Source organism: Chenopodium quinoa, unplaced genomic scaffold (genome assembly GCF_001683475.1).
Source record: "Chenopodium quinoa cultivar QQ74 unplaced genomic scaffold, ASM168347v1, whole genome shotgun sequence".
Classification (NCBI taxonomy): Eukaryota; Viridiplantae; Streptophyta; class Magnoliopsida; order Caryophyllales; family Amaranthaceae; genus Chenopodium; species Chenopodium quinoa.
Window position 1 is genome coordinate 3,174,164 of NW_018744991.1, and position 24,417 is coordinate 3,198,580.

Below are 24,417 nucleotides of genomic sequence, written 5' to 3' on the forward strand. Positions count from 1 at the left end.
CATCCACATTGAAAACGCGATGTTGATCTTATTTATTAACATATTTTGTTATCTAATAGCAAATTGGTAAATAAAAGGAACATTGATGAGTACATAATGGGCATACATTGATACACGATTGATTACATTGCTGGAATAATAAGCTTAGATTGTTAGACGGTACTCCACTCACTCCACTAACGGCGTTAGCTTCCTTCACTGACACCTTCAACCATTAGCTCCATTGAAGCTTCCTTCACGGCTTCACCCACCTTCCACTTAGGCACTTACACCACCATTCCCACCATCTTCATCATGTCACCTTCCACTGACACCAATGCTCTCGTATTTGGCCGCCAAATAAACCTTAGAGCACTCCCAGTAGTGAGGAGAAAAGCCCTCACGAGTAAAAATAAGGGTGTAAAAAAAAATCCGAATACTACATCAGTGAGTGAAAAAACACTCACCGATGAGTGAAAATAAAAACCCTCAAGAGTTGAGGGCTTTTGGTGATGAACAGTAACATGTGGCCCCCACTGCTTTTGTTGTTTTTTTACAACGGTTATATTTTGTATTTGAAATATAACCGTTGTAATTATTTTTTTTTAAAAAAAAAAAATTCACCAACGACCATAAAATTTTTTTCTCTATAAATAGACATGCATTTTGATATACTTTCAAAAAACCCATAAATTAGAGAAATTAACATATTTTCCCGATTTCTTCTTGTTATTATTATTATTATAATTATTTCTTATAAAAAAAATTTCCAGTTAGTATTATTAATATTTTTAAACGTAATTATAAATTTTTATTAAATTATTTTTAAACGTAATTAAAAAATAAATTAAAAAATAGTGGAGGAGAAAGTGATGAGAGGTTTTTTTTCTCCTCATTGCTGTGGTGAAAAAAACATTTGATGAGAGAAATTGTATGGGAGGAGTGAGAAAGTGGGTAGAGAGAGATTGAGAGGTCTTTTTTTGTGAACTGCTAAACATCGCCCGCAAATCTCCACATAAAGCCCACAAATTAAAAGTGAAATGACTCTTTTGCCCTCGAACTAAAATTATATTCTCTCTACTCTAGTAAAAAACACACTCTCATCTTCTCTTAACTTTGTAGTCTCACTTTCTCTCTCGAAAATATTTTTTCAAAATGTCGAGGCGGCAAGGCAGGGAAGTGGCGGCACCGGTGGCCGGAGCAAGGGGGTTTGGAGGAGGAAAGGTATGTTTTTTTTTTTTGTTAATTTTTTTATTTAGAAAAAAAAAAAAAAACCGGAAAAGGTGGCGGCCCGGCGGCGACTGGTGGCTGGACGGCGGCGAATGGGCGGCGGCGTTTGGCCCAGACGCCGACACCACGGTTCCGGCGCCTGTCCCAGACGCCATTGCCACGGTGATGGCGCCTGGGCAGGGCGCCGGTACCACGGTGGCGACGTCCACGTCAGACGCCAACACCGTGGCACCGGCGTCCTGCCCAGGCGCCACCACCGTGGCTCTGGCGTCTGGGACAGGCGCCGGAACCCTAATTTTTTTTTTTTTTTTCATTTTCTTTTTTTTTTTTTTGAATTATTTTTTCAAATTTTTTTTTTGCTTTTTTTTGTTTTTGTTTTTCCGTTTTATTTTTTAATTTTTTTTTTTACTTTGTTTTTTCCAATTTGTTTTTTTTGGGTAATTTTTTTTTTTTGCTTTGTTTTTTCCAATTTTTTATTTATTTATTTATTAGGTTATTAATTTTTTTATTTTTAGGTTGTTAATATTTTGTAATGTTTTTAATTTATTTTCCATCATATGTATATTGTTTTATTTATTTATTTTAATTACTTTTTTTATGTTTATATTACATGTTTATATTGCATATTACATGTTTTGTTATTTTGTGTTAGGCATCGTATTTTCGTTCTGGGGCTGGGAAGAGTATGGACATTATGAGAAGTACGATCAACTCAATGGAGAGCTCGGGGCCCAGACACGTTAGATCCCGTGGTATTTCGGCCTCGGCTCGTAGAGAACGGGTGCACTATTCTGAGGATGATGAAGATGATGATGGTGATGAGGAGGAGGAGGAGGAGGATGCAGATGAGGATGTGGACGATCAGAGTGGACCATATGATGATTACGGTCCATTCAGTCAGAGGCTTGATGATGTGTATGAGACGCGTAGGGTAGACGTGCGTAAGGGTAGAGATGGTAGATTTGTTAGTAGATCTGGCACATCATCTGCGTCCACTGTGTCTGCGGTTAGCAGAAAACGGTCGAGGGCCGTTAATGATTCTTGGGTGGTGAGGGGCGAGGTGGCTGGGGGACCTATAGACGGGAGTGTGATTCCTAGCTTTCTAGGACACATCGCTACCCGTATTTGGGAGGACCAAGAGCGGGCTTTGGATAGCGGCATTTTGAAATGCCAAACCCGGGAGAGGACTTGTAACTTCTTGTGTAGTTGGGCTGAGGCTTGGCCGGAGGAGAGCGAGATGGTCGGCCGATTGAGGGGCACTAGAGTGAGCCACCTTCCTGCCACCATGCATGAGAGGATTGACTCGACGCTGATCACGGCTTTCGTTGAGCGATGGCAGCCGGACACGAACTCTTTCCACCTTCCGTTCGGTGAGATGACGATCATGTTGCATGACGTCGAGGCCATCCTTGGGATTCCCGTAGAGGGAAACCGAGCATCTGTTGTCACAGATGCGGATCAGGCAGATTTATTGGCGGAGCTGTTGGCGGTGGATAGGGCTGCGCTGTACACAGCGGCACTTGGTGTGTGGGATCACGGCGGTGTTAAGATCGCAGCAGTTTTGCAGCGATGTTTGCACCCCACTTCACGTAGGACGCAGGACACACAGCTGGCTGCATATGTTTTTCTTCTTCTCGGGTGTACCTTGTTTCCGGATAAGAGCGGAAACAAGCTCAGGCCACGCGACATAGTTGACGCGTGTGAGCCCGACAGAGTAGGCCAGTTTTCTTGGGGGTCGGCTACATTAGCGTACATGTATCGCCAGTTAGGATTCTCGAGCCGGGCTGATGCGGCAGGTATCACTGGATGTATGACGTTGTTACAGACGTGGATATACGAGTATTTCCCGGCGTTTCGACCACACCGCGACCCGGTTCCTATTGGGGATGGCCAGCCACGTGCCTGTGCGTGGAGTCCGCGTGTCGAGAAGAAGTCCATTGACCGCCTGCGATCGATACGGTTATTGCTTGACAGGATGTCCCCATTAGAGGTAAAGTGTTTAAATTATTTCTACTTTTATAATTTGATGTGTTTATTGTATGAATCTTACTAATTTTAAAAAATGTGCAGGTGAACTGGATGCCTTTCGGCCAGAACCCTAGTAATAGGGTACCCAGGACCCTCTACACGGGACTGATTCAGTATCGTGAGATCGTAGAGGCGTACATGCCGCAGCGCTGTCTTCGCCAGCTTGGATATGTCCAAGTTGTTCCTCCTCCACCAGCATGGCCCAGTAAGGCCGTCCGATCTGCGTCGTCGAAGGAGTACGTCGTCCAATGGCCGACAAGCATGATTGGCACGTGGGAGCAGTTTCCGATGGTTGCCCGCATATGGATTGAGCAGCTGCAGCGGCCGCCAACTGGGGTGGCTGCCATGTGTGACCAGCACTACATGGAGTGGTACAACCGGCACTCGCACCCGAGGTTGATCAGAGACGTCCACCACGGCGACGACGCCGATGATGATGATGTGCCACCGCCCACTACCGTGGATGCGGTACGTCTCATAAAACATTTGTAGTTGTGTTTTTTTTCATATAATACGTCGTTATTGAATTTTATGTGTTTTGTTATGTGTAGTGGATGGGAAAGATGACGCAGTTGGGACACAGACGTTTTGAGGAGAGGGACAACATGACGACTGCAACAGGCAGAGCTGTTATTGATGAACTGGAACGGGCCCTTGAGCAGTGGCAGTGGGCGTCACAGAGAGATTATTGATATGTCGGCAGTGCATTTATATAACATTTTCCTCTGAGGCACCCACTGCTGCATCACATAGTCTACGATTGCCGGGCACCATTGGTATGCATCCTTGAAGTTATCCAAGGCTCGGTCGTACTCTGCCTCCGTGGTAGCTTGCAGGATCTTCCGCCACTTACCATTTACCAATCTCTCTGCTGAATCTAAGTTCTTGTTGAAAAGGTTGTAGGCTTTGACTTTCACGCAGTTGTTGATGTGCCATGTGCACAGTAAATGGCTCGACTCCGGAAACAGCTCCGCTATAGGGGCAAAGAGACCTCCCTCACAATCGCTGACGATGGCCGATGGCTGAACACTTGGGCCGATGTAATTTCTCAACTTCTCCAACACCCAACGGTAACTCGCAACCGTCTCATCCTTCATAACTGCATAACCAATCAAAAAGTTCTGGTTCGTTGGAGTCATCCCAACCATCTCAACCAGTGGAAACTTATACTTGTTTGTCTTGTACGTTGAATCGATCAGAATCACAGATGGCCAAGACGAAATCATATCAGCACAATCAGGATGCACAAGGAACAAATGAGTCACCTCCGATGTGTCTTCATCAGATTCAAACCAGTACAGGTAACCACGTGCTTGTGCCTGGTGTAGAAGCTGCTGTATAGGGTTCCTTCCCTCTGACCGTTCAAACCTCAATTTCTGTCTGACGTTGTAGATGTGTCTTCGGTTTGGCTGGTCTTCAGGAAATTTCTCCAACACAGATGCTAATATTTTAGCAGGCTTCACTTGAGCATCACTCATTTCTTTTACAATTAGTTTCACACCAGGACTTAGGCCACTTAACTGTCGATGACCCACTTCATATGCGATCATCTCATGGTTGTGATACCCCCATTTACCGTAACTCTTCACTTCCCAACCGTCACCCCTTTGCTGTTGTCGAACCTTTACTCTGAACTGACACCCACAACCTTTCCGCTTTGTATCAAACCGAATCGCTTGACTGAAATCTCGTTCCTCCCTTTTGCGATAACGGTCGCATCTCAAAATGCGATCCATTCTACCATCCCGTTGAGATTTATGAGTTGCTACTACTAAACAAAAACCTGATCTAATTGCAACATGTTTCGCCCAATCAACCGCTTGTTGAGCATCTTCGAACAGACCATCGTGTACAAAAATCCCACTATAATCATTTCCGTCTCCACCATAATCCTGCAACAATAACATATAAATATAATCACATAAGATTAGATTAAATTAATACATTTGACACAACATTAGCACAAAAGCAAAAACAATAATAAAATATAAACAACAAACAAAGAAATAAAAAACATAAACAAAAAGTATTCAAAAAAAAAAAAAAAAACAAAACACAAAAATAAAAAACATAAACAAAACTTTAGATTAAATAAAAAAAAAAAAACCAAAAAAATAAAAACAAAAAAAAAACATAAACATAAAAAACATAGCGATCAAAAACACAAAAATCAAACACAAAATTTTACATTACATTTTAAAACAATTAAAAACAAAACAAAAAAAAACCAAAAAAAAAACGAAAAAAAATTGTAACACAAAAAAAAAAAAAAAATAAACAAATTTTAAATTAAATTAAAAAAAAAAAAAAAATGCAGTGGCGCCTAGCCAGGACGCCGCCACCGTGGCGATGGCGCCTGGCCAGGACGCCGCTTTCATGGTGGCGGCGTCTTGGCCAGACGCCACGGCCACGGTGGCGGCGTCCTGGCCAGGCGCCATACCTACGGAGGCAGCGTCCTGGCTAGGCGCCACCACTACGGTCACGGCGTCCCGGCAGGACGCCAGCCGCCAATTCGTGGTTTTAGATGGCTTCGTACCTCCTTTTCCGGCGTCAACGGCGTCTCTCCGGTGCATCTAGCCGACGTTGAGGGCTCTTCGGTTTCACTCGGCGATCCAGTCCTGCTCCACATTTTTGGTGAGTGAAAATTTTCATTTTCGGTAAAAATTAAAACAAGGGCAATAATGTCAAAATTTTTAAAAAATGTGGGCTTTATGTAGAAAAACGCGGGCGATGTTTAACAAGTCCCCTTTTTTTTCCTCACTGCTGAGAATGGTCTTATGACTATGGGTGAACATAAGGGCATGGTCAACCCTTAAGGGTAGGGGTAAGTGGGTGACCAAATCCTACATTAAAAGTTGCATATAAGCTTGAATTTTGAAGATAATGTCAAAAAATGATAAGATATTGAAAAATAATGATATTGAAAAATGGTAGAGGATACCTGGAGCAATATCCATCAATAGACGATTTTAACCCTTCTACAATGAAGATAATGTTAAGAGTACGTATCCCTTTGATATGGTTTCTATGTTGATAAAAAGACCAACTTGTATTTTTTGAAGAAAAAAAGAGGAATAAATAAGGACTCTTATGTAATTTGGTTTGAACCTTCATTAAAATTGTAAATTTCTGTATGAAGTTGTATTGCATGGGAAGTTATTTCCCAATTATTTATTTTTTTATTATTTTTTTTTTGAATTCCTTTAAATTATTTGGTTATGACAAAGGAAAGTTGAAATTTTCATTAATTTTGATTGACCAATGAGGCCTAGGTTATTTACTTTTTATATTTTGTGAGAAGTAGAAATTCTCATGAAATCGAACTTTTTCCGTTTTTGCTTATTTATATTAATCAAACAACTACCATAATTATAAATTTCCATGAATTTTCATCCCATTTTATTTTGTCAACCAAACAAGCCCTTAAGTCCTTTTTGGTCGAAGAGATTTGACTAAAAGATAATAGAAAGTAAAAGGTTTTATTAAGTTTCCATGTTTGGTTTGATGAATGACATGATAATTTAAAGAAAATGAAGGGAAGTAAAAAAAAAGTTACTTTACAAATTTTCGACTTTCCTTTCCTCCCAAAATTACAGGAATTCGACAAGAAAGAGAAAATAAAATCATATATTCAAATCTAATCATGTCTGAATATTAGTATGCAACTAAAAAATCAGTTGAGATATCTTGTTTTTCAGTGTTTTTCGGTTCTTCATAAACCAACTGAGTTATCAATACCAATATTATATATGTCAATAATGTGCAATATAATATATATGTAATTTCACGTAATTTGTTAATTTATAAATAATTATACTACCCCCGTTAAATGTTATGTGCAACTTATATAAAACAAGTTTGGAAGTGCACGCCTTGCGTGCACGATTTTTTTAAGGCGATAAATTCATATAATGTACATTTTGTTGGAGTTTAATTCAATAATTTCAACATAACAATTATATTATCTGTTAAAAAGTAGAAATGTTGAAATTAAGCCAAAACCCCCAGGTCATCCTGGCTCGAAACTAAAGTTTAATTTAGAATAATAACGTAGTAAATTATCTTATTAATTAACGTAAAGGTTTGATCAGGCAGATATACCCTCCTTGTTTTTTTTTTTTTAATTTATTTTTGTTTATGGAAGATATACTCCATTGTTAGATATAATCGTGAATTCTTTGTAAATAGTTGGTTTTTTTTTTTTTTTTTTTTTTTTTTTTAACGGAGGTAGATCATAGTTAGCTTAGTCTTTATTGTATTCTATGATGTTAGACTTAAATCATTGAAGCATTAATTCTTGAATCACGAATCTAATTTACGCTTGCATGATTATACTTCTAGATATTAATATTATTAGGTTAGAACCCGTGCGATGCACGATTTATATAAAGCCTATATTTAATTTGTACATTTTAAAAATAAATCGCTATTATACCTGAATATAAATAAGAATGACGTATATTTTGTAATTTATAATTTTTTATTTTAGTCAAAATTATGATATGGTATCGATTCAACGATGTATAATTCATAATTCAATGTAGGAGGTCATTTATTAGTGTGTTATTTAAAATTGTTTCAATTTCATACGATAAATTGATAAATTTTAGTTGTAATGTAGGAGATTCCAATATTTAAATTTCAAAAATGTTATATATGGTAGCTTTTCCAAAAAAAAAAGGGAGGAAAAAAAAAAGATAGTTGACTTCATCATTGCATTTAGATGGGAAATTTTTTATAGAGAAAGCGACACGTGGGCAATGATGATGTCAACAACTTCTGTTTTAGTAATAGTTAATAGAATTATGGTAATTTTGTTTTTCAGACTTGGGTGATTCCATCCACTGCTGATGCATGGGAAGGTTTGCTAGAATTTTATGATCATGCGCTTGCAGCAGTGGGGTCTAATCTTGCAGCATTGGAGGAGTTTGTCACTAGCTTAATGCTGATGCTGGAGACCTTGGAGTAGTATGTTTTTGCTGGTGGTTTATTTGTTGTACCAGCAGCTTGACATAGTTCTTAAGTAATGTTGATACTGTGAATATTTTTCTGGTACATGGTAAAAAAAAAAGAGAAGACGGTTAGCAAAACAAATAAGTGACCATTGAATTCGACTAAAAAGAGAAAATAAAAGCATATTAACATGGGTGTTCGCGGTGCGGTTTGGTGCGGTTTGAATCCTAAACCGCACCAAACCGTAAAAGTGCAATTTGTAATTTTTTCAAACCACACCAAACCGCACTTTAAAAAAACGCACCAAACCACACCACAAAATACGGTTTGGTGTGGTGCGGTTTGCGGTTTAACCATATTTAATTAAAATTATAAATTTTCTTTTACAAACATAACTTTTATTTTATTTTATAATTATTAGTTTATAATTTAAATATTAAACTTTTTTTTAAACCATTTATAAACTAATAGTCAAAGATTAGCTCATATATTTTTATTAGGGCTATACAGAGTGCGGTTTAGACCGCACCAAACCACAAACCAAATGCAGGCAACAAAAAATCCCGCAAATTAAAAAATAGGGTGGTACTAAATGCAGATAACAATTTACCCAAATGCAGAATAATTTTTAAAATATTTAAAACTTATATTCCAATTTTACCCTGTTTTAATCAAAATCATTTTCACTCCTAATTATGTAATCAACTAATAACCCTTAACATTTCAACAAAAAATATATATAATCACCCTTACAATTCAATCTGCAAATACAATCGAACAAATAAATTTTCAGCATGCACACCTACTGAAACTACTATTCAGGCTAAAGATTAATTCTTGGTATAAATTTCCAGAAATTTTTTGCTGTATTCAACATCAGCGGCATTAGCTGATGAGCATTACAAAACTTTCCGGGTGATAATATTGGGTACCGGAATATATTTGCGGGGGGTGATAAAAGGTACCAGAATAAATTTCCGAGGGCTGATGAAGGGTACCAGAATTAATTTCCACGGGGTTGATGAAGGGTTACCGTAATGAATTTCTGGGGGTCAAAGGTTGATGAAGGGTATTAGAAATAACTTTAGGGGGTAAAGGGTGCTAGATTTCTTTAGGGCTTAAATTATTATTGTTATATTATCAAGAGGGATTGATAACAGTTGGATCAATGCGGGATAGGTGGTGTAGAAGAAAAATGGCAGAAGCTTTCTTTCATCAAGTATAAGCGTTCCTTCTTTGATTCAAACCATAAAGTACATCGAAAAATGGAGGAAATGAGTTTGGTAATTTAAGAATGAAATTAGTGTGGGATACTAGAAATAATAAAAAGAGTAATATTGTCTTTAATATATTTAAGTAAATCCCGCATGTACTGCATTAAGTACTTGTGTAAAAATATAGTATAAAAACCGTAAATCGCAATAAAGTGCAGTTTGGTTTAAATATTTTTGGAAACCGCACCAAACCGCAAACCGCGGTTTGGTCAATTTTCTAAACCGCACCGAACCATAAACTGCGGTTTGGTTTGCGATTTGGTGCAACCTAAACCACACTCTGTACATCCCTAAGCATATCCATATTTCCTTCTTCATCCCTTCATTACTTTTCATTAATCAAACATTAATACATCTTGGGTGGACCCGGTCCACAATAAACTTATTGTGGACCCAAAGTCTCACGTGCCCAAACCACCAAATAGAAGACACTAAAAAATCTCCACCCCAGCCCACTAACCCTTAAACCCATAAAACCCCAAACAAAAGAAAAAATGTTGATCTCTTTTCCATGTATCTTCTTCAGCATCGACACCATTAACAATTCATCATCAGAGCTCGAATTTTTTCTCCGATATCATGATTTGGTTCAGTAGTTTCTCAAATATCGTGATTTGGTTTTGTAAATGAAACATACAAAATAAATATGAGGAACATTATTATTAATGAAAGATGTGATATAATCACAATTGATATCTTATAATCATATTTATATTGATATAGTCACTTCTATATTGATATAATCACAATTAATATCTTATAATCATATTTATATTGATATAATCACAATTGATATCTTACAATCATATTAATATTTGGTCCAGTAATTGTTTTCTTATATTGCACGCATAAGCACACATTCTGCAATTTCTAAAGCTTTTCGACTAAAATCAATACACTAAAACTACGAACAACTCGGGAGAGAGGACCAAAACTAATAAAAAAACCAGTAGAATTAAGCTATTGTAAAAACTAAACCCTAAAAATCAAATCAAATACTAAAATACCTCTTAAAAATGAAATTTAAACACTAAAATTGAAAATCTAAAGTTAAATTAAACAGAATCAGACGATTTACACAAAAAATTGAACTCATTAATCAAAAACCTAATTAAATACCTTTGCAAGGCCGCCCAACTGATGATCGTAATCCTCTTCGTTTACTCCAATTTGATGATAAAGGTTCATGTCTCGCCTTCACCATTGTTGATTTTAATGAACTTTCTTCTCTCGCCTTCACCATTGTTGAAGTGTACAGAGAAGAACATCAAAGGAGGAGAGAGAAAAAAAAGAAAGAAGAGGGAGAAAATAATATGTCAGGAGGAGAGAGGAAATTAAAAGGAAGCTTCCCAAAAAAAATCTGTAATAGTCATGTGATACTCGGTCCACAGTTATATTAATGTGGACCGGATTAATATTAGTCTTTACCATCAAACATTCAAAATAAAATCTCATTCTTTTCCTTTACTAACAAATTAACAATGAACCAAACAAAGCATTAGTAAATACTAGTATGATTTCTTGCTAATTTTGGCTCTTGGATTTCCCCTTACAACACAATTTGCCAAACAGGCCCTCAGAAAAAAACTCTTCTGCTAATTGTCTGATCAAATAGTCTTCTCTTTAAACCCTTGATCTGCAGATAATTTTAGAGAGAGAAAGAGAGAGATTTAGTGAGAGAAAGTACAGGAGACAAAAGGGGGTGTTTTACAACTATGTCTTTGGGGTATGCTGAGAAGCTTTCGTACATTGAAGATGTGGGCAAAGTTGGGATGGCTGAATTTTTCGAATCACCTCGCATTTTGCAAGAGAAAGTAAGGGTTTTTGATAACTTAGGGTTCTATGATTTATACCCTTCTTATTTGTTTGATTTATGCATTTATTTGGTTGTTTACTTGTAAAGTTTATGACTTTGATCTGTTTTTTTAGTGCCCATTAAATGCTATTAGGTTTATGGACTTTGATTGTGCGGAATTTATGTGATATAATGAATTTTGATGATTTGGTCATTTGGGTTTTTGAGATTAGTTCTGTTTAAATGAAACGAAATGAAATTCATTAGCTTCATAACCTGCATTGTTGGAGTTTGTAAGATGATAATGATGGTTAATTTGTTTAATCAAGTGTGATTGAGGTTTGATTGTGCGCATTCTTGTGGTTCGACTACTTTGGATGAATCAAGAATGATCTATTTTGTGTCCGTCGTTGTGGTATGTATATGAATTTGATTCTTGAATGGAGGTAAAATTGTGTAAGGATATAATAGCATGTTTATGTTTTACTGAAAAAGAGTTTGTTTGCATATCGTCATAGTTAGCATTGTCATGTAAATAATAGTGAAGGCAGGATGTTGTTTTTGGTGAATGAAAATTCGCCTTTGGAGCATTTGTGAGCAAATCTTGTTTTCATCATGAAAGCAGATTGTTAATACTTTAGGATTATTGCCTGCAATGGTATGTCACCACAAATAGCATGCACTTTCAGACACGAATATCTTTTAGGCTTACATTAGCCTGACATGAACAACTGTTTCTTATGCTTCCAAAATTATCTTTTGCAAGTATATGTATCTCTTGTAATATGCAACACTCACTTTAATAATTCTGCTCTATGGTTCTGGCAGGTAGGACAACTTGCGAATATGATTCGAAAGGTCTGAGCTTCAAATCTTCTAGTATATCATATATCTTTGATGATTCTTTCTATGTTTCGTTAAATTTTCTAAGCCTCATTGGTGTTCTTGCAGAGTAAGCATATGGTTGTATTTACTGGTGCTGGTATATCTACTTCTTGTGGAATTCCTGATTTTCGAGGTCCCAAGGGAATCTGGACACTTCAGGTAATGTAATTCGTTTGTGTCATTTCTGTTTGTTGATTGCAGTGGCATAAACCTGAAGAAAAAAAAAGTGTAAAAGCTATGGAGTAGCAATTTCTTTTTGGTGAATCTAGCTGGATTGATGATTATTATTATCTTATGCTTAGTTAGTGGTTTCTATGACGTTATTCTTATTCTTCTTTTGCTTAGTCATTTAGTGGTTCATAAAGTTAAGGAAGTTATATTAGGAAGTATGTGTCTTAATGATAATCTAAAACAGATTTTATATAAATCATTTTGTTAGCTGTTTTTTCTGCTTTATGACAATTTATTCGGAAGATTCTGTAAGAAGACTTTTTACAAGCTGTGTCATGGTTGTTTTGAGTGGATTTCTCATGCAGATTGTAGAGTAGATCTTTCTTTTTTCCTCTTTCAATGTTTGGGAGCTTGAGACTTTGTGATTGAAGCATCACTTTTGATGTTGATATGCACATCTAAACCTGCGGCTGTAATAAGCTTTTGGTTTGCAGAACTCTAGGGAGCAGGGCCGGGCTATGAATTCAATAGCATAAAGAAGAGCCCAGATTTTTTCCCCTCAACTCATCTGTATATGATAATTTCAATCCTTCATTTTTATATCACGCTCCAACTTTGTTATTGAAGTCTCTTTAAGGATTATTAGGATCAATTTTATCAATTATATACTAGTGCGACTCTATATTGTAATATTGCCCTGATATTTTGCTGGAAAAAATCCCTTAAAATGAACTTAGTTTTTTGGTTTTCTAAAGTGATGGTTATAATCGAATTTGTAGTTTCTGGCTCTGTCAATTGAAATGTACGCATTCACTTGTCTTGCCATTATGTCTATCTGTTGAAGACTTAAGTTAGAAATTCAAAGTGCTCATCATTTGTCATGAACCCTTACAAAGTGTTATTTGGAAACACATTTTGGTTCTTGCCCTCCCAATTCCCAATTGATTTATTGGTTCATGTAGTCAATTAGTTTTGGGCATGTTGCTAGATTATATATCTTTTACAAGATTGATATTCTGTTATGTAGACTTGCCATGTAATCTGCATATTTATCATTGCTTATGAATCCTTCAGAGTGATGTTTATTATGCTTTCTTCTGGTGGCAGCGTGACGGCAAGGCATTACCTAAAGCAGCTTTGCCTTTCAATCGAGCAATGCCTAGTATAACCCATATGGCTCTGGTTGAGCTAGAAAAAGCCAGTATCCTCAAATTCGTTATTAGTCAGGTTTGTTCTCTCTCCAAGATTTTATATGTGTAGAACTAATGGAAGATTTGGTACAATGAAAGCGTGAGATTGTTTATTATTGGTTCTTGCTGGATAGAGTAAACCTTTCCTATGCTTTGTAATAGGTGGCATGTAGGTTACAATACTTACAAATATTTTGCTTGGGCATCAGTCAGCATACTTGTCTTCAGAAGGACTGTTTATTACCTCAGTTATAGTGTAGTAAAGAATTGGTGCCAAATTGTAGTTTTTCCTTAACAGGGAGTTTGGTTAAAGGGATAGGGGTAGGAAGGATAAGAGGGTGGGATAAGGATAAGGATAAATTTAAGTGTGTCCTTGTTTAGTAAGAATTGAGAATAAGATTAGAATAAAGGGCAATATACTAAAATACCCTCACTAACCCTTCACTTCTCTCTTTTACCTTCCCTTTTCACTAATGGTATAATGGTCTTTTAAGATCAAAATCCTCTTATACCACCCCCCTAGGTATAGATTTTGAGGGATAAAGATTTTTTTTTTTTATCCCTACCCTTCCTCTATTCCCTATCCACCAAAACAAACACTAAACGTCACCGATTCCTTCTTTCTTATCCCTATCCCTATACCCTTATCCCTCCTACCATACACCTTGTGAAGTTACTATTAAGGTTTAAGGGTACTGTCGACAAGCTGTAGGCTTGACAAACTAGTTTCAGAAAGAGATTCTTACCAAATGAAGTAGTAGTTGGTAACAAAATTGGTTAGTAGGTCTATTAAATCTATATTTGTCACATAATTTGCGAAATTTTCACAAGATATGTATTTTTTGAGGAAAGAGAGTAATAAACAGTAAAGATATCGTCGATCTTGGGCTGGACCCTTTGCCGGATCCTTATACTTTCATCTGAAGATATAAAGACTCTGCTGGAGACTAACTATTATAGAGAAGTAATTGTCTGTACGACTGTACTCTGTAGTACTACATTTCCACTTCATGAGGTTGTCCAGCAGCTCTAGAATCCTTCTTAATTATCAGAGACATTATACTGATTGTGTAATACTCATGGATAGGCAAATGCATTGCATCTATAGCTCTATACTTGGTCAATATGACTTCTTTTTCAATTTTTTTATTTTTTATTATTTGCCTGAAAAATACTGCAGAATAATTATTTGCACATGATTAATTTTCTTGTATCAATCATTATGCTAAGTGATCTCGTTTTGAAATGCTAGAATGTTGATGGTCTTCATATTCGGTCGGGGATACCACGGGAAAAACTTGCAGAGTTGCATGGGGACTCCTTTCTGGAAGTTTGCTCATCTTGTGGAGTCGAGTAAGGCTTGATACTTGATCTTATTATTTTTTTTTTTGAGGTTCCTTTCTATGTATTTTCTTTTTCTATAATGTTACTTTACATTTAGTGTCAGTTGGTAGTTGAGAGGTGCATTTTTTGCCTTTCATTTCTTATTGGCTGATCTTTATTGATACAATCTCTCTGTTGAATGTAAATTGGAAGATATGTACGAGATTTTGAGATTGAAACAATCGGATTGAAGGAAACACCCCGGCGTTGTTCTGATACATCTTGTGGTGCAAGATTAAGGGATACTGTTCTTGACTGGGAGGTAGCATGCCTCTTCTGATGCCATTTTCTTTTCTGATAGGTTTCAGCTGTAAAACCTAGAACTCCAATTTTAAAATAATTATTTATAGAGCTATATGCTACTATCATGTTGGAACATTGCAATTGCAACAATACTATGGTTGGAAGGGTCATCATAATATCATGGACAATGATCCATGAGCATAAGTGTATAGAACACAGTTTTTTGTAGATGTTTCTTCTGAAAGTACTAGACCTTTTTACTCATCAATCTACCTTTCAGGATGCATTACCCCGAAAGGAGATGGATGCAGCTGAAAAGCACTGTAAAATGGCTGATCTCATTTTGTGTTTAGGGACAAGGTAATTATCTACTCTTGTCAGTTTCTGTTCATTTTCTTACTTGTATTTGTTGATTTATTAGCACGTTTCATTAATGAATGAAAGACAACTTAGTGGGGCTCTTTATTAGTGTCAACAAGACAACAACCCAAGGTATCTGAAATACAGGCTAAAGTAAATTATTGAGCTTTTCTGTTCGCATATGGGAAAATGAGGTGTCTCAAGTTATATTTGTTGCCTTTCTCTCTTATTCCCAACTTTCCTTTTGCTGCTAAGTAGTTGAGATACAGTGGCATAAGGACAGTGTGAACTTAGGCCAAAGGGTTTCAACTACATAAGCTATTTATGGTAAATGTTGAAGCCATCTTGCCTGCATATTCTTATAGCTTATTTGGTGATTGTTTTTTAGTCTATTTTATCAACAAGTCATTTGCCATCATTGTCACTTCTTGATGCAGTTTGCAGATTAAACCTGCTTGCAACCTGCCTCTCAAGTGTCTTCGTGGAGGGGGGAAGATTGTTATTGTGAATCTTCAGGTACATATCTGATCCTAATGCCCCCTGCCTTTGAAAGGAATAAGTGAAAAAATGGGTGAATGACTTTTTTTTTTTTTTTTTTTTTTTTGAATAGAAAATGGGTGAACGACTTCGTGCTTTCATTTTTGCCAAGAGTTAATGAATTCCTGTTAATCATTGTGTGTGTGTCATTGCCCATTTCCTTCATCATGCAAACTCTTTGCAGAGATGTTAGTTATACATATCATGTTTGTATTATTTATTTATTTTTTATATATATTTTTTATTTTTGCAGAAAACTCCTAAAGATAAGAAAGCAAGCCTTGTGATCCATGGGCTTGTAGACAAGGTATGTGTTTTGTTCATGTTGCTCTGGTTTGGCCCTCAGTAGCTTCTGTTCCAGCTAATTTATAATCTGAAACAATTTACTTATACTGATCTCAGGTGATTGCTGGTGTCATGGAAAGTCTTATTCTTCACATTCCTCCATTTATTAGGATAGACCTTTTCCAGATTTTTCTTAGTCAAGCTGTTAGCTCAGGTATCTTAAAAAATGATTACTATTTCTGTGAATTTATTTATTTATTTTTTATTTCATATAACCTGTGAATTTTCCATGTTCATTTGATGTTGCTACTAAATGCTGAGTTATGAGCTATGGACATATTTTCTCCATTCTTTTTCAATCATAACGTCGGAGATTTCATTTTCAAGATTGCCAACGCACATACTATAACATATCCCACACGACTTTTTTTTCCCCAACGTATAAATCACAAAAAATGATCAAAGAAGCGTTTGTGAATTGTGTAAAATTTCAAATGTTGCGATTAACAAAGAACGGAGGAAGTATAATATTACAATATGTAATTATATCATCCAAAAAAAATTATTTAGTGTAAGAATGTATTAAACTTTGTAACTCTCATTTTAAAATTAGAAAATCAAATAACTCTTTACTGTTCGTTTTTCACAAGTAAATTTCTGATGTATTTCTAATTGTCTTATCTCATGTAAGGAGGTAGTTTATAGCTTCAAAGGAAGTGTCAGCTATACTACTTGCTTTTGACATGACTTTTGTTGCTTCTTTCTTTAATTCATGTTTATAAGGTACTTGTTAGCATAGTTATTAGGGATTGGTTGCTTGTAACTTTGTTTTAGAATAAATTAAAATAAGTAATTTTTGTTAATTGTTGTCTTGATGATGATATTCAATGTGTAATATTTTTCTTTGATAGCCATTTCTGTCCATTTGGAGCAACAATGCTGTTTTTATTGTATCTTCTTATCGTTTGTGTGTCTGTAGATAAAAGATACATGAACTGGAACCTTAAGGTTGAAAGTGTACATGGAAACAGAGCTCCACTGCCATTTGTTAAAAGTGTTGAGGTAACTGTTCTGAAATCTCTTTTATCAAAGTTCCTTCTGTAATTGATCTAAAGTTTTACATTAAGTCAACTGTTGGAGTTGTTCAATAAGCTAAGAGGCTTTTTTTTTTTTTTCCTGTTCCGTTTCTGTTTAAAGCTATGGCGAATGGCATTTAAATTTAAATTAATAGTGGTAGATTACTGTCTATTGTTTTGCTGTTGCTTTAACTGTTGCAAGTCACTTGGATATTGATCTAGTGGTCTAACAAAGATATAAGTTTTGTTCCTAATGTAGGTTCTGTCCACTGTCCAGTACTTCTCTTGTGCTTACCCAAAATGTAGTACATGGAAAAGATCAAAAGTAGTGGTGTTAAATTACAAAAGCTAGATTACTAACATGTGCAATGTAGAAAAGCATAAGAAGTGGTGTTAAACTACAAAGTTTGCACACAAAATAGATTTGTAAAGTTGAAATAGTAGGCTGATGTTTAAAACAGCTCTAGGACTACCGCAAAGAGTGATTTGATGATCTCAGGAGAATGATATAGATCTATAAAGTTTGAGTTATAATGGAAGAGGGGGGGGGGGGGTTTGAATGGTGTTACGCACAAACTTTTAGCATGATTGAAATTTCGATGACCGGTTGTTAGGCAGTATTAGTAATGAAGTATATAATACGCATAATTTTGTACTGAAAATTACTAAATTTTAAGCTGCCATGCCAATGTCCGTAGTAATGTAACACCATCCTCAAAACAAGTATTTTCCTTCATCAATTTCCAATATATAGAGATGGACATTGGATTAGCACTACAGACATCGGCCTGACATCTTCATTACAAAGTACACAAGTTTTTTGTCATTATTTTTTCTGCCTAACAAACTGGAGTTGTATTTCTGGTTTTCTTTGTTGGGAAGTTGATAATGGGATCAGTTATCCTCTGTTATGCGCTGCCTTGATGACATTCTTAGCAGAACATCAGGCTGTCTAATTTTACTGCTGGACTAACATGTTTGGCTTTTGCATCGTAGGTCTCCTTTGTTGACAGACAAGATCTGAAAGCTGCTGTGTTAGACAAGCAGCCATTTGTGCTCAAAAGGTATGAGTATATTTGTCAAAGTGTAGTGAGTCTCTGATAATGTTTCAGTGCTAAACAAATGATTTACATATTTTATTATTATGTTGTGGTGTTCAGTGACTGCCAATTTGCCATAGAAATTTCCACGACTTATTATAATTATCTTCTTATATCACCGTTTTAAATAAGTCTGGCTGGATTGTTTGAGTAAAGCTGGCTGGTTATCAAGTGATTACTTCTAATCTTAATTGTTGTTTTGTTTGGTATGCTGCCTTTTATTCTCAAAACAGGAGGTTTGTGAGAATTGTGGAACCATTTGAAGTGGTATTGAAAATCAACTTCATTGATGCCTGCCGTTGTCTCTATGCACAGATTAAAATCCCCGTCAATTTCAAAGTAAGTCTTGAATATGATTTTTTTTTTGAGGGGAATACATTAGCCACAGAAAGAGGGCCTTAGTTTACAAACTGGAAAACTATAACCATAACAAGATGAGCTGATGTTAACTCAAACTGCAATTGATAGGTTTAACCTGACTTGGAAAGTAAAATGGCTAAAATTGATAAATATGTAATACTTCACAGTAAATTGAATTACTGCAATGAGTTATGATCCTATTGGTCCACTCGAATCCAAACTGAAATACTTATCACTTGAATGTGCCCTGATCTAAACGACTTTTTTGCCACCTCTACTCACTAGAAGTGATCAATGTGCTGCAGTGTTATTTTATGCGGTTTATCTACTTATTTTTTCTAAATCTTTTGATGTATGAAATGGGGTATATGCAGGTTTCAAGAAAATGTCCCCAATATGACAAGGAAGCAATATATCAAAATTTAAGAGAGGCAGCTGCGCAAGATTCTCGCTGTGGGCAGTACGAGGTTATTCAGAGAAAGGCAAACTTATCCCCAAAATACGACATTACAGTGTATGCCATCGTGACCAACATTGCAACCTATGATAAAGCTGTGGCCAAAGCATCATCTGAAGGAGTCGTGTGTAATGGAGATGCGAAAATAAAGAGCGAAAGCTTGATGAATAACAGCTCAGAAACTGATAACAAACCACTGAGATTTCTCAAAAGGAAACACAGGCTTACTCACAGTCCCAAAACTGCTAACAAGCAACTGAGACTTCTTCAACCGAAAAGTAGGCTTTAAACTTTGTTATCCCCAGAACTTCTGTAAATAAGATATCTTTCTTTCCCCTACTATCTTAGCGTCATAAAAAGCATAGCTTTATTTAATGACAGTGATAAAGATGAGTTATTATGGTGGATATTATACAGAATTAGCGTTGCACATAGGAGGCTGAGTGAATTTTGTTCAATGTAACTCTCAGCCTTACCGGTTTTCGGATAGGTGTAAATTGGTGGTGATCGGTGTAAACTCTATCTCATGTACAGGCATTGCTCTAACAGTTTAACAGTTTAAGATTATCTTCACAAGTCACAACTATCATGAGTTTGTTTCCTGGTTTTTAGACAGAGTCTAAGCTTTAACATAAACTTCCACTACACAATAATCTTATTGTCTCATTGGCCCTTTGATGTGGGACTCATATTCTGGTACATGAAAATTTCTTTTTATACGGAGTATTTTTTTTTCGAAAATTTTCGAGTAGTTTGTAATTTGTATGATGACTATGATCCTATCGATTTTTTTATGCGCTATGTATAAGCTTTACCTTGAAAGATAACCATCATAATGTAACAGTTGCATGAAAATTTTGAACTATTTGGTGTTTGAAAATATGCACCAAGGATCTTACTAGTTACGGTTAATTTTTCTCCCAGGTTTAATTAAACTTAGGGTTTGTTCTCATTGACTGAACCCAGCTGAACTGAATTGAACTGAAATGAATATTTTATAAGAGAAGGAAATTAGGAGCTGAACTGAACTGAGATGAACTGAACTGAGTTTCAACGTATGAGAACTGACCCTTAGTAGTAACATGTTGGAAACTTTTGCAAATCTACCTAATCAAAAGGGATAGCTTGAACTAATTGCTAAATTATTAAGCATTAATATATTAGGTGTATCATTGAATTTTGGTAATAGACATTAGAAATGGATCATTGCATAGATTTAATTGAAGCCAATAGCTCAAATGAGTAGATAATAGGAATGAAATGAATATGATATTTGTATTGAACACTTGGCACCAAGATTCATAATATTAGAAAGAAAAATTAGACTTTCAATTTGTGAAAACACAAGAGTATAAACAAATTGATTCATAGTTATATTATTTTCAACATATTTTGAAAGAAAAATCAAATGCCTAATCTATACATATAGAGTAATCAATGTTCATTTTCCTCACGTGGAAGAATATAGCGTGTTATAGCTCTATTTTCTCACGTGGGGCTCATTTTTTTTTGCTGTTGCACACACTAAGCCATACTGATTTACTGATCACACTAACGATACTATTCTATTTTCTTTCTTTCGTTTTACTTTTTAGTTTCCATAGATTCTCTCGCAAGTCAAATTAGAATGTGGAACTTTAAAAATTTCAAGTGATATTGATTAACTAATACAGTAATACCGAATACATAATTGCTATAATATCGTTTACCTAATCGTAATTGAAATACGAATGAGTAACGAATATGAATTTTAGGATTAAATAACGAGAATCCTCATTACTTTATCCTACAAACGAAAATAAATCAAGATATTAGAAGGATAAAAACCTAGACTAGAGCCTAGAAGGAAAGAATTGAGCTGGAAAATAGAGCCTAGATAACGCTAAATTACTTCATGTACAAATCATTATTTACCATTACACTTATCGACTTGTACAAATCATAAAAATAACATTTTTATTCTCTCTTTCCTTTTGGTTGGCTTAGCTTACTAGCTAGATTATTGCCTTAACTCGATGTCTTGCATGTCGGATTAATTGAGGAATTTTTATAAAATATCAAGAAGCTAAGCATTAAATTGTTAATAACAAAATCATCAAAAAGTAGTATATTTTCATTTGATTAATAACTACGGAATAGGATATAAATGAGTTCGAAATTTAAGATTTAATTACAAGAGATCTCATTACCTTAATGTGCAAATCAAAAGGAAATCACAGCATTTATACAATAAAAACAATTTGGTTTCCAAACTTTCAAAATATACAAACTTAAACAGATTGATTTGATTATAATACTTATTTCGTCTTATTTTTATATTATTTAAAATTTCAAAAAAAAAAAAATAAATAAATTCACACACACAAGCATTGAATTTATATCAATCCCTCCATTTCTTAATACACAATGTATAGATTATCGACCTTCTTAAGTTATAACTCCGATAAGGCGATAACCTCAATTTTGTTTGATTTGTAACTAAAACAAGTACTACATGTTTTTTTTTTTCCTTCTTCTTCCTGGTTTTAGTGCATGGTTTTGGGTGGGGTCATGCATAAAATGACATTAAATCACAAGAATAACCCCTCGCACCCCTTTTGAAATTAAAGGACCATATAACGTTAGTTGCCACTTGCAAGATAATACAATGATATAAAACGTTTTATTGCGTAGTAACGCACACACACTTCATAATAAATACCCCTTTTACGATTAAGTCATTCATGATTCATTCAAAAAAAAAAAAAAAAGGGAGTGTAGTAGAGTTGGTAAAAACTGACACGACACGTGATTCAACACACCTCAAAATAAATAACCAATACTTCACATAAATGGTGATATATTTTGAACGTTTCAATAAGACATTATACATTATACGAGTATTAATTAGGTAAAGTCAAGGCGTTAGGGCCTGTTCACTTCACCTTTCAAATTTGTAAATTTAAAATAATTTTAATTCAATAAAAATAAATTCAGTGCAGTAAAAGTTCAATAAAAATAAATTAAGTTCAGTAAATTAAAATCAGCACACCTATAAAGAAGAATTATAATAGAGAATAAGTAAAAAATAATATAAGCTCAGTAAAAATAATTTTACTACTTAAGTAAATTAATTTCAATTCATTAAAAATATTTTATGTTCAGCAAAAATAACTTCATTTCAGTAAAAGTAATTTCAATTTAACAAAAATAAGGTGAAGTGAATATAAATATTGTAAGAGTTAAGGTAATATGTTTATTTTACAAAAACAAAGGATCATAATAAAAAATATTAAAGTTTAATAATAACAAAGGGATTATTATGTACGTGCAACTTTGGAGTTTCTTATATCTCACAAATAATATCCAAAACTTGTACATAATAATTAACGGAGGTAGTATAACACTAAACTCAAAATATCAAACTTGAAAAAAATAAATTACCATAGTGGCACTCACTACAGTTTTTTTTTTATTTATTTATTTTTTTTTTTTAAAAAAAAAAAATTGTAACTAATAACAAAAATATTAAAAGATATATAAAAGAGGAAAGGTAAAAGATAATCAAATTTTCGAAGAATTTTGACTATTTATTTTCCTATTAAACACTAATTTTGATGAACCCTAGTGAAAAAGGAAGAGAGATTGAGGAGCTAGATATGGTGATGGCTAGGGTTTTATAATTAAATTAGCATATACTTAAATAAATGTTCAACAATTTTCTCATGAAAAAAAAAGTATGATCAAGGTTCTATTTCCTCATGTGGGCCTCATATTTTACCGTTACACACGTTAAATTAAATCTAGGTCATACTGATCTCGTAAATGACACGTCTCTTAGCTATAGTCTTACTTTTAGTTGACTTTCTAGTTTCTTTTCTTGCAAGTCAAATTAAGATGCGAAAGTTTATAGAAAATCCAAATTATTTCAATTCATCACTAACGAACTCATAACTACTAGATCATTCTATACCTAATTAGTAACCGGCAAAATGCATATTAAGATTAAATTACGAGAGTTCTCATTACTTTATTCAGCAAAATATAATCATCATATATAAAATCAAGCTTTTAATCTTGAAATAAATATATTAGAATTAACCTATTCATTTTTAGTTTATAATATAATCTTCTCAATATTTTAAAGAAAGAATAATACGATTAATTAAATACTATCAATGCTATTACATTTTATAAAATACTTCAATTCATCCTTTTCTAAAAACTTGGACGTTTGTTTTAACCTAGCTTTTGCATTTCACATACGTAGTATTTATTATTTATTGGCATCATCGACATGTTAGTTATCTCTCATATATAACAAGAGATGCATATCTAAAATTATTATTTACATGGCCTAAACTTATTGGCCTGGCCTTGAATATTATACGGAGTATTATTTATAAAAACCTGTTATATTTGTGAATTGAACTTGGTAATTCTTATTAGTTAATGTCACTATTGAACTTGGTAAATTTAAAACTCGTGAAAATAAGACAGGAGATAGAGCCTTGATAATACTATATACTCCGTATATGAATATATCCCCTCATATGGATTACTGTTTAGTATTATCAAGACAGGAAATAGAGCCTTGATAACACTCTATTGCACGTTAAATTAATGGATGAATTTTTTAATAAAATCTCAAGAAAAATTTGTTAATAAAACCAGAATAATATAAATTATTTTTAAGATTTAATTATTAGAGTTCTCATTACTTTAATAGGTAAACAGGAAGAAATTATAACACTTAAAGAAAAATAATAGTCCGGTTTTCATACATTCAATATATACTTCGTATTAGCTTCAATTCATTCAATAATACTCCGTGTATAATACGAAGTAATTATTAAATTTATATTGTTTTAGATGAAAGAAATAATTAGCCAACCTTTTAATACACATATTTCAATTCCTCCGTTTATTAATACATAACTTAGGACCTGTTCACATTTTCTTAATTTCAGTTCAGTTTAGGTCAGTTCAGCTCCAATCAATTCAGTTCAGTTCAGTTCAGCTCCAATCAGTTCAGTTTAGTTTAGTTCAGCTCCAATCAGTTCAGTTCAGTTCAGCTCCTAATTTTCTCTCTCATAAAATATTCAGTTCATTTCAGCTCCAATCAGTTTAGT

At 34.5% G+C, this 24,417-nt stretch overlaps 2 protein-coding genes across 2 annotated transcripts; both read left to right on the forward strand.

Annotated features, from left to right (window-relative positions):
- The first annotated feature begins 1,781 nt into the window (after nucleotides 1-1,781).
- On the forward strand, nucleotides 1,782-3,802 carry LOC110707006 (protein MAIN-LIKE 1-like). Its single transcript, XM_021885022.1, has 2 exons — nucleotides 1,782-3,199; nucleotides 3,280-3,802. The coding sequence occupies exons 1-2, from the start codon at nucleotides 1,895-1,897 to the stop codon at nucleotides 3,727-3,729; spliced, it is 1,755 nt and encodes a 584-aa protein (XP_021740714.1). The 5' UTR covers nucleotides 1,782-1,894; the 3' UTR covers nucleotides 3,730-3,802.
- A 6,531-nt stretch (nucleotides 3,803-10,333) lies between these two features.
- LOC110707007 (NAD-dependent protein deacetylase SRT1-like) lies at nucleotides 10,334-19,889 on the forward strand. The gene is made up of 14 exons (XM_021885023.1): nucleotides 10,334-11,278; nucleotides 12,088-12,117; nucleotides 12,211-12,303; nucleotides 13,423-13,542; nucleotides 14,758-14,858; nucleotides 15,042-15,150; nucleotides 15,412-15,491; nucleotides 15,929-16,007; nucleotides 16,282-16,335; nucleotides 16,431-16,527; nucleotides 17,293-17,375; nucleotides 18,386-18,453; nucleotides 18,723-18,828; nucleotides 19,224-19,889. Exons 1-14 carry the CDS (start codon nucleotides 11,180-11,182, stop codon nucleotides 19,593-19,595), a joined length of 1,491 nt encoding a protein of 496 aa, XP_021740715.1. The 5' UTR covers nucleotides 10,334-11,179; the 3' UTR covers nucleotides 19,596-19,889.
- The last annotated feature ends 4,528 nt before the right edge of the window (nucleotides 19,890-24,417 follow it).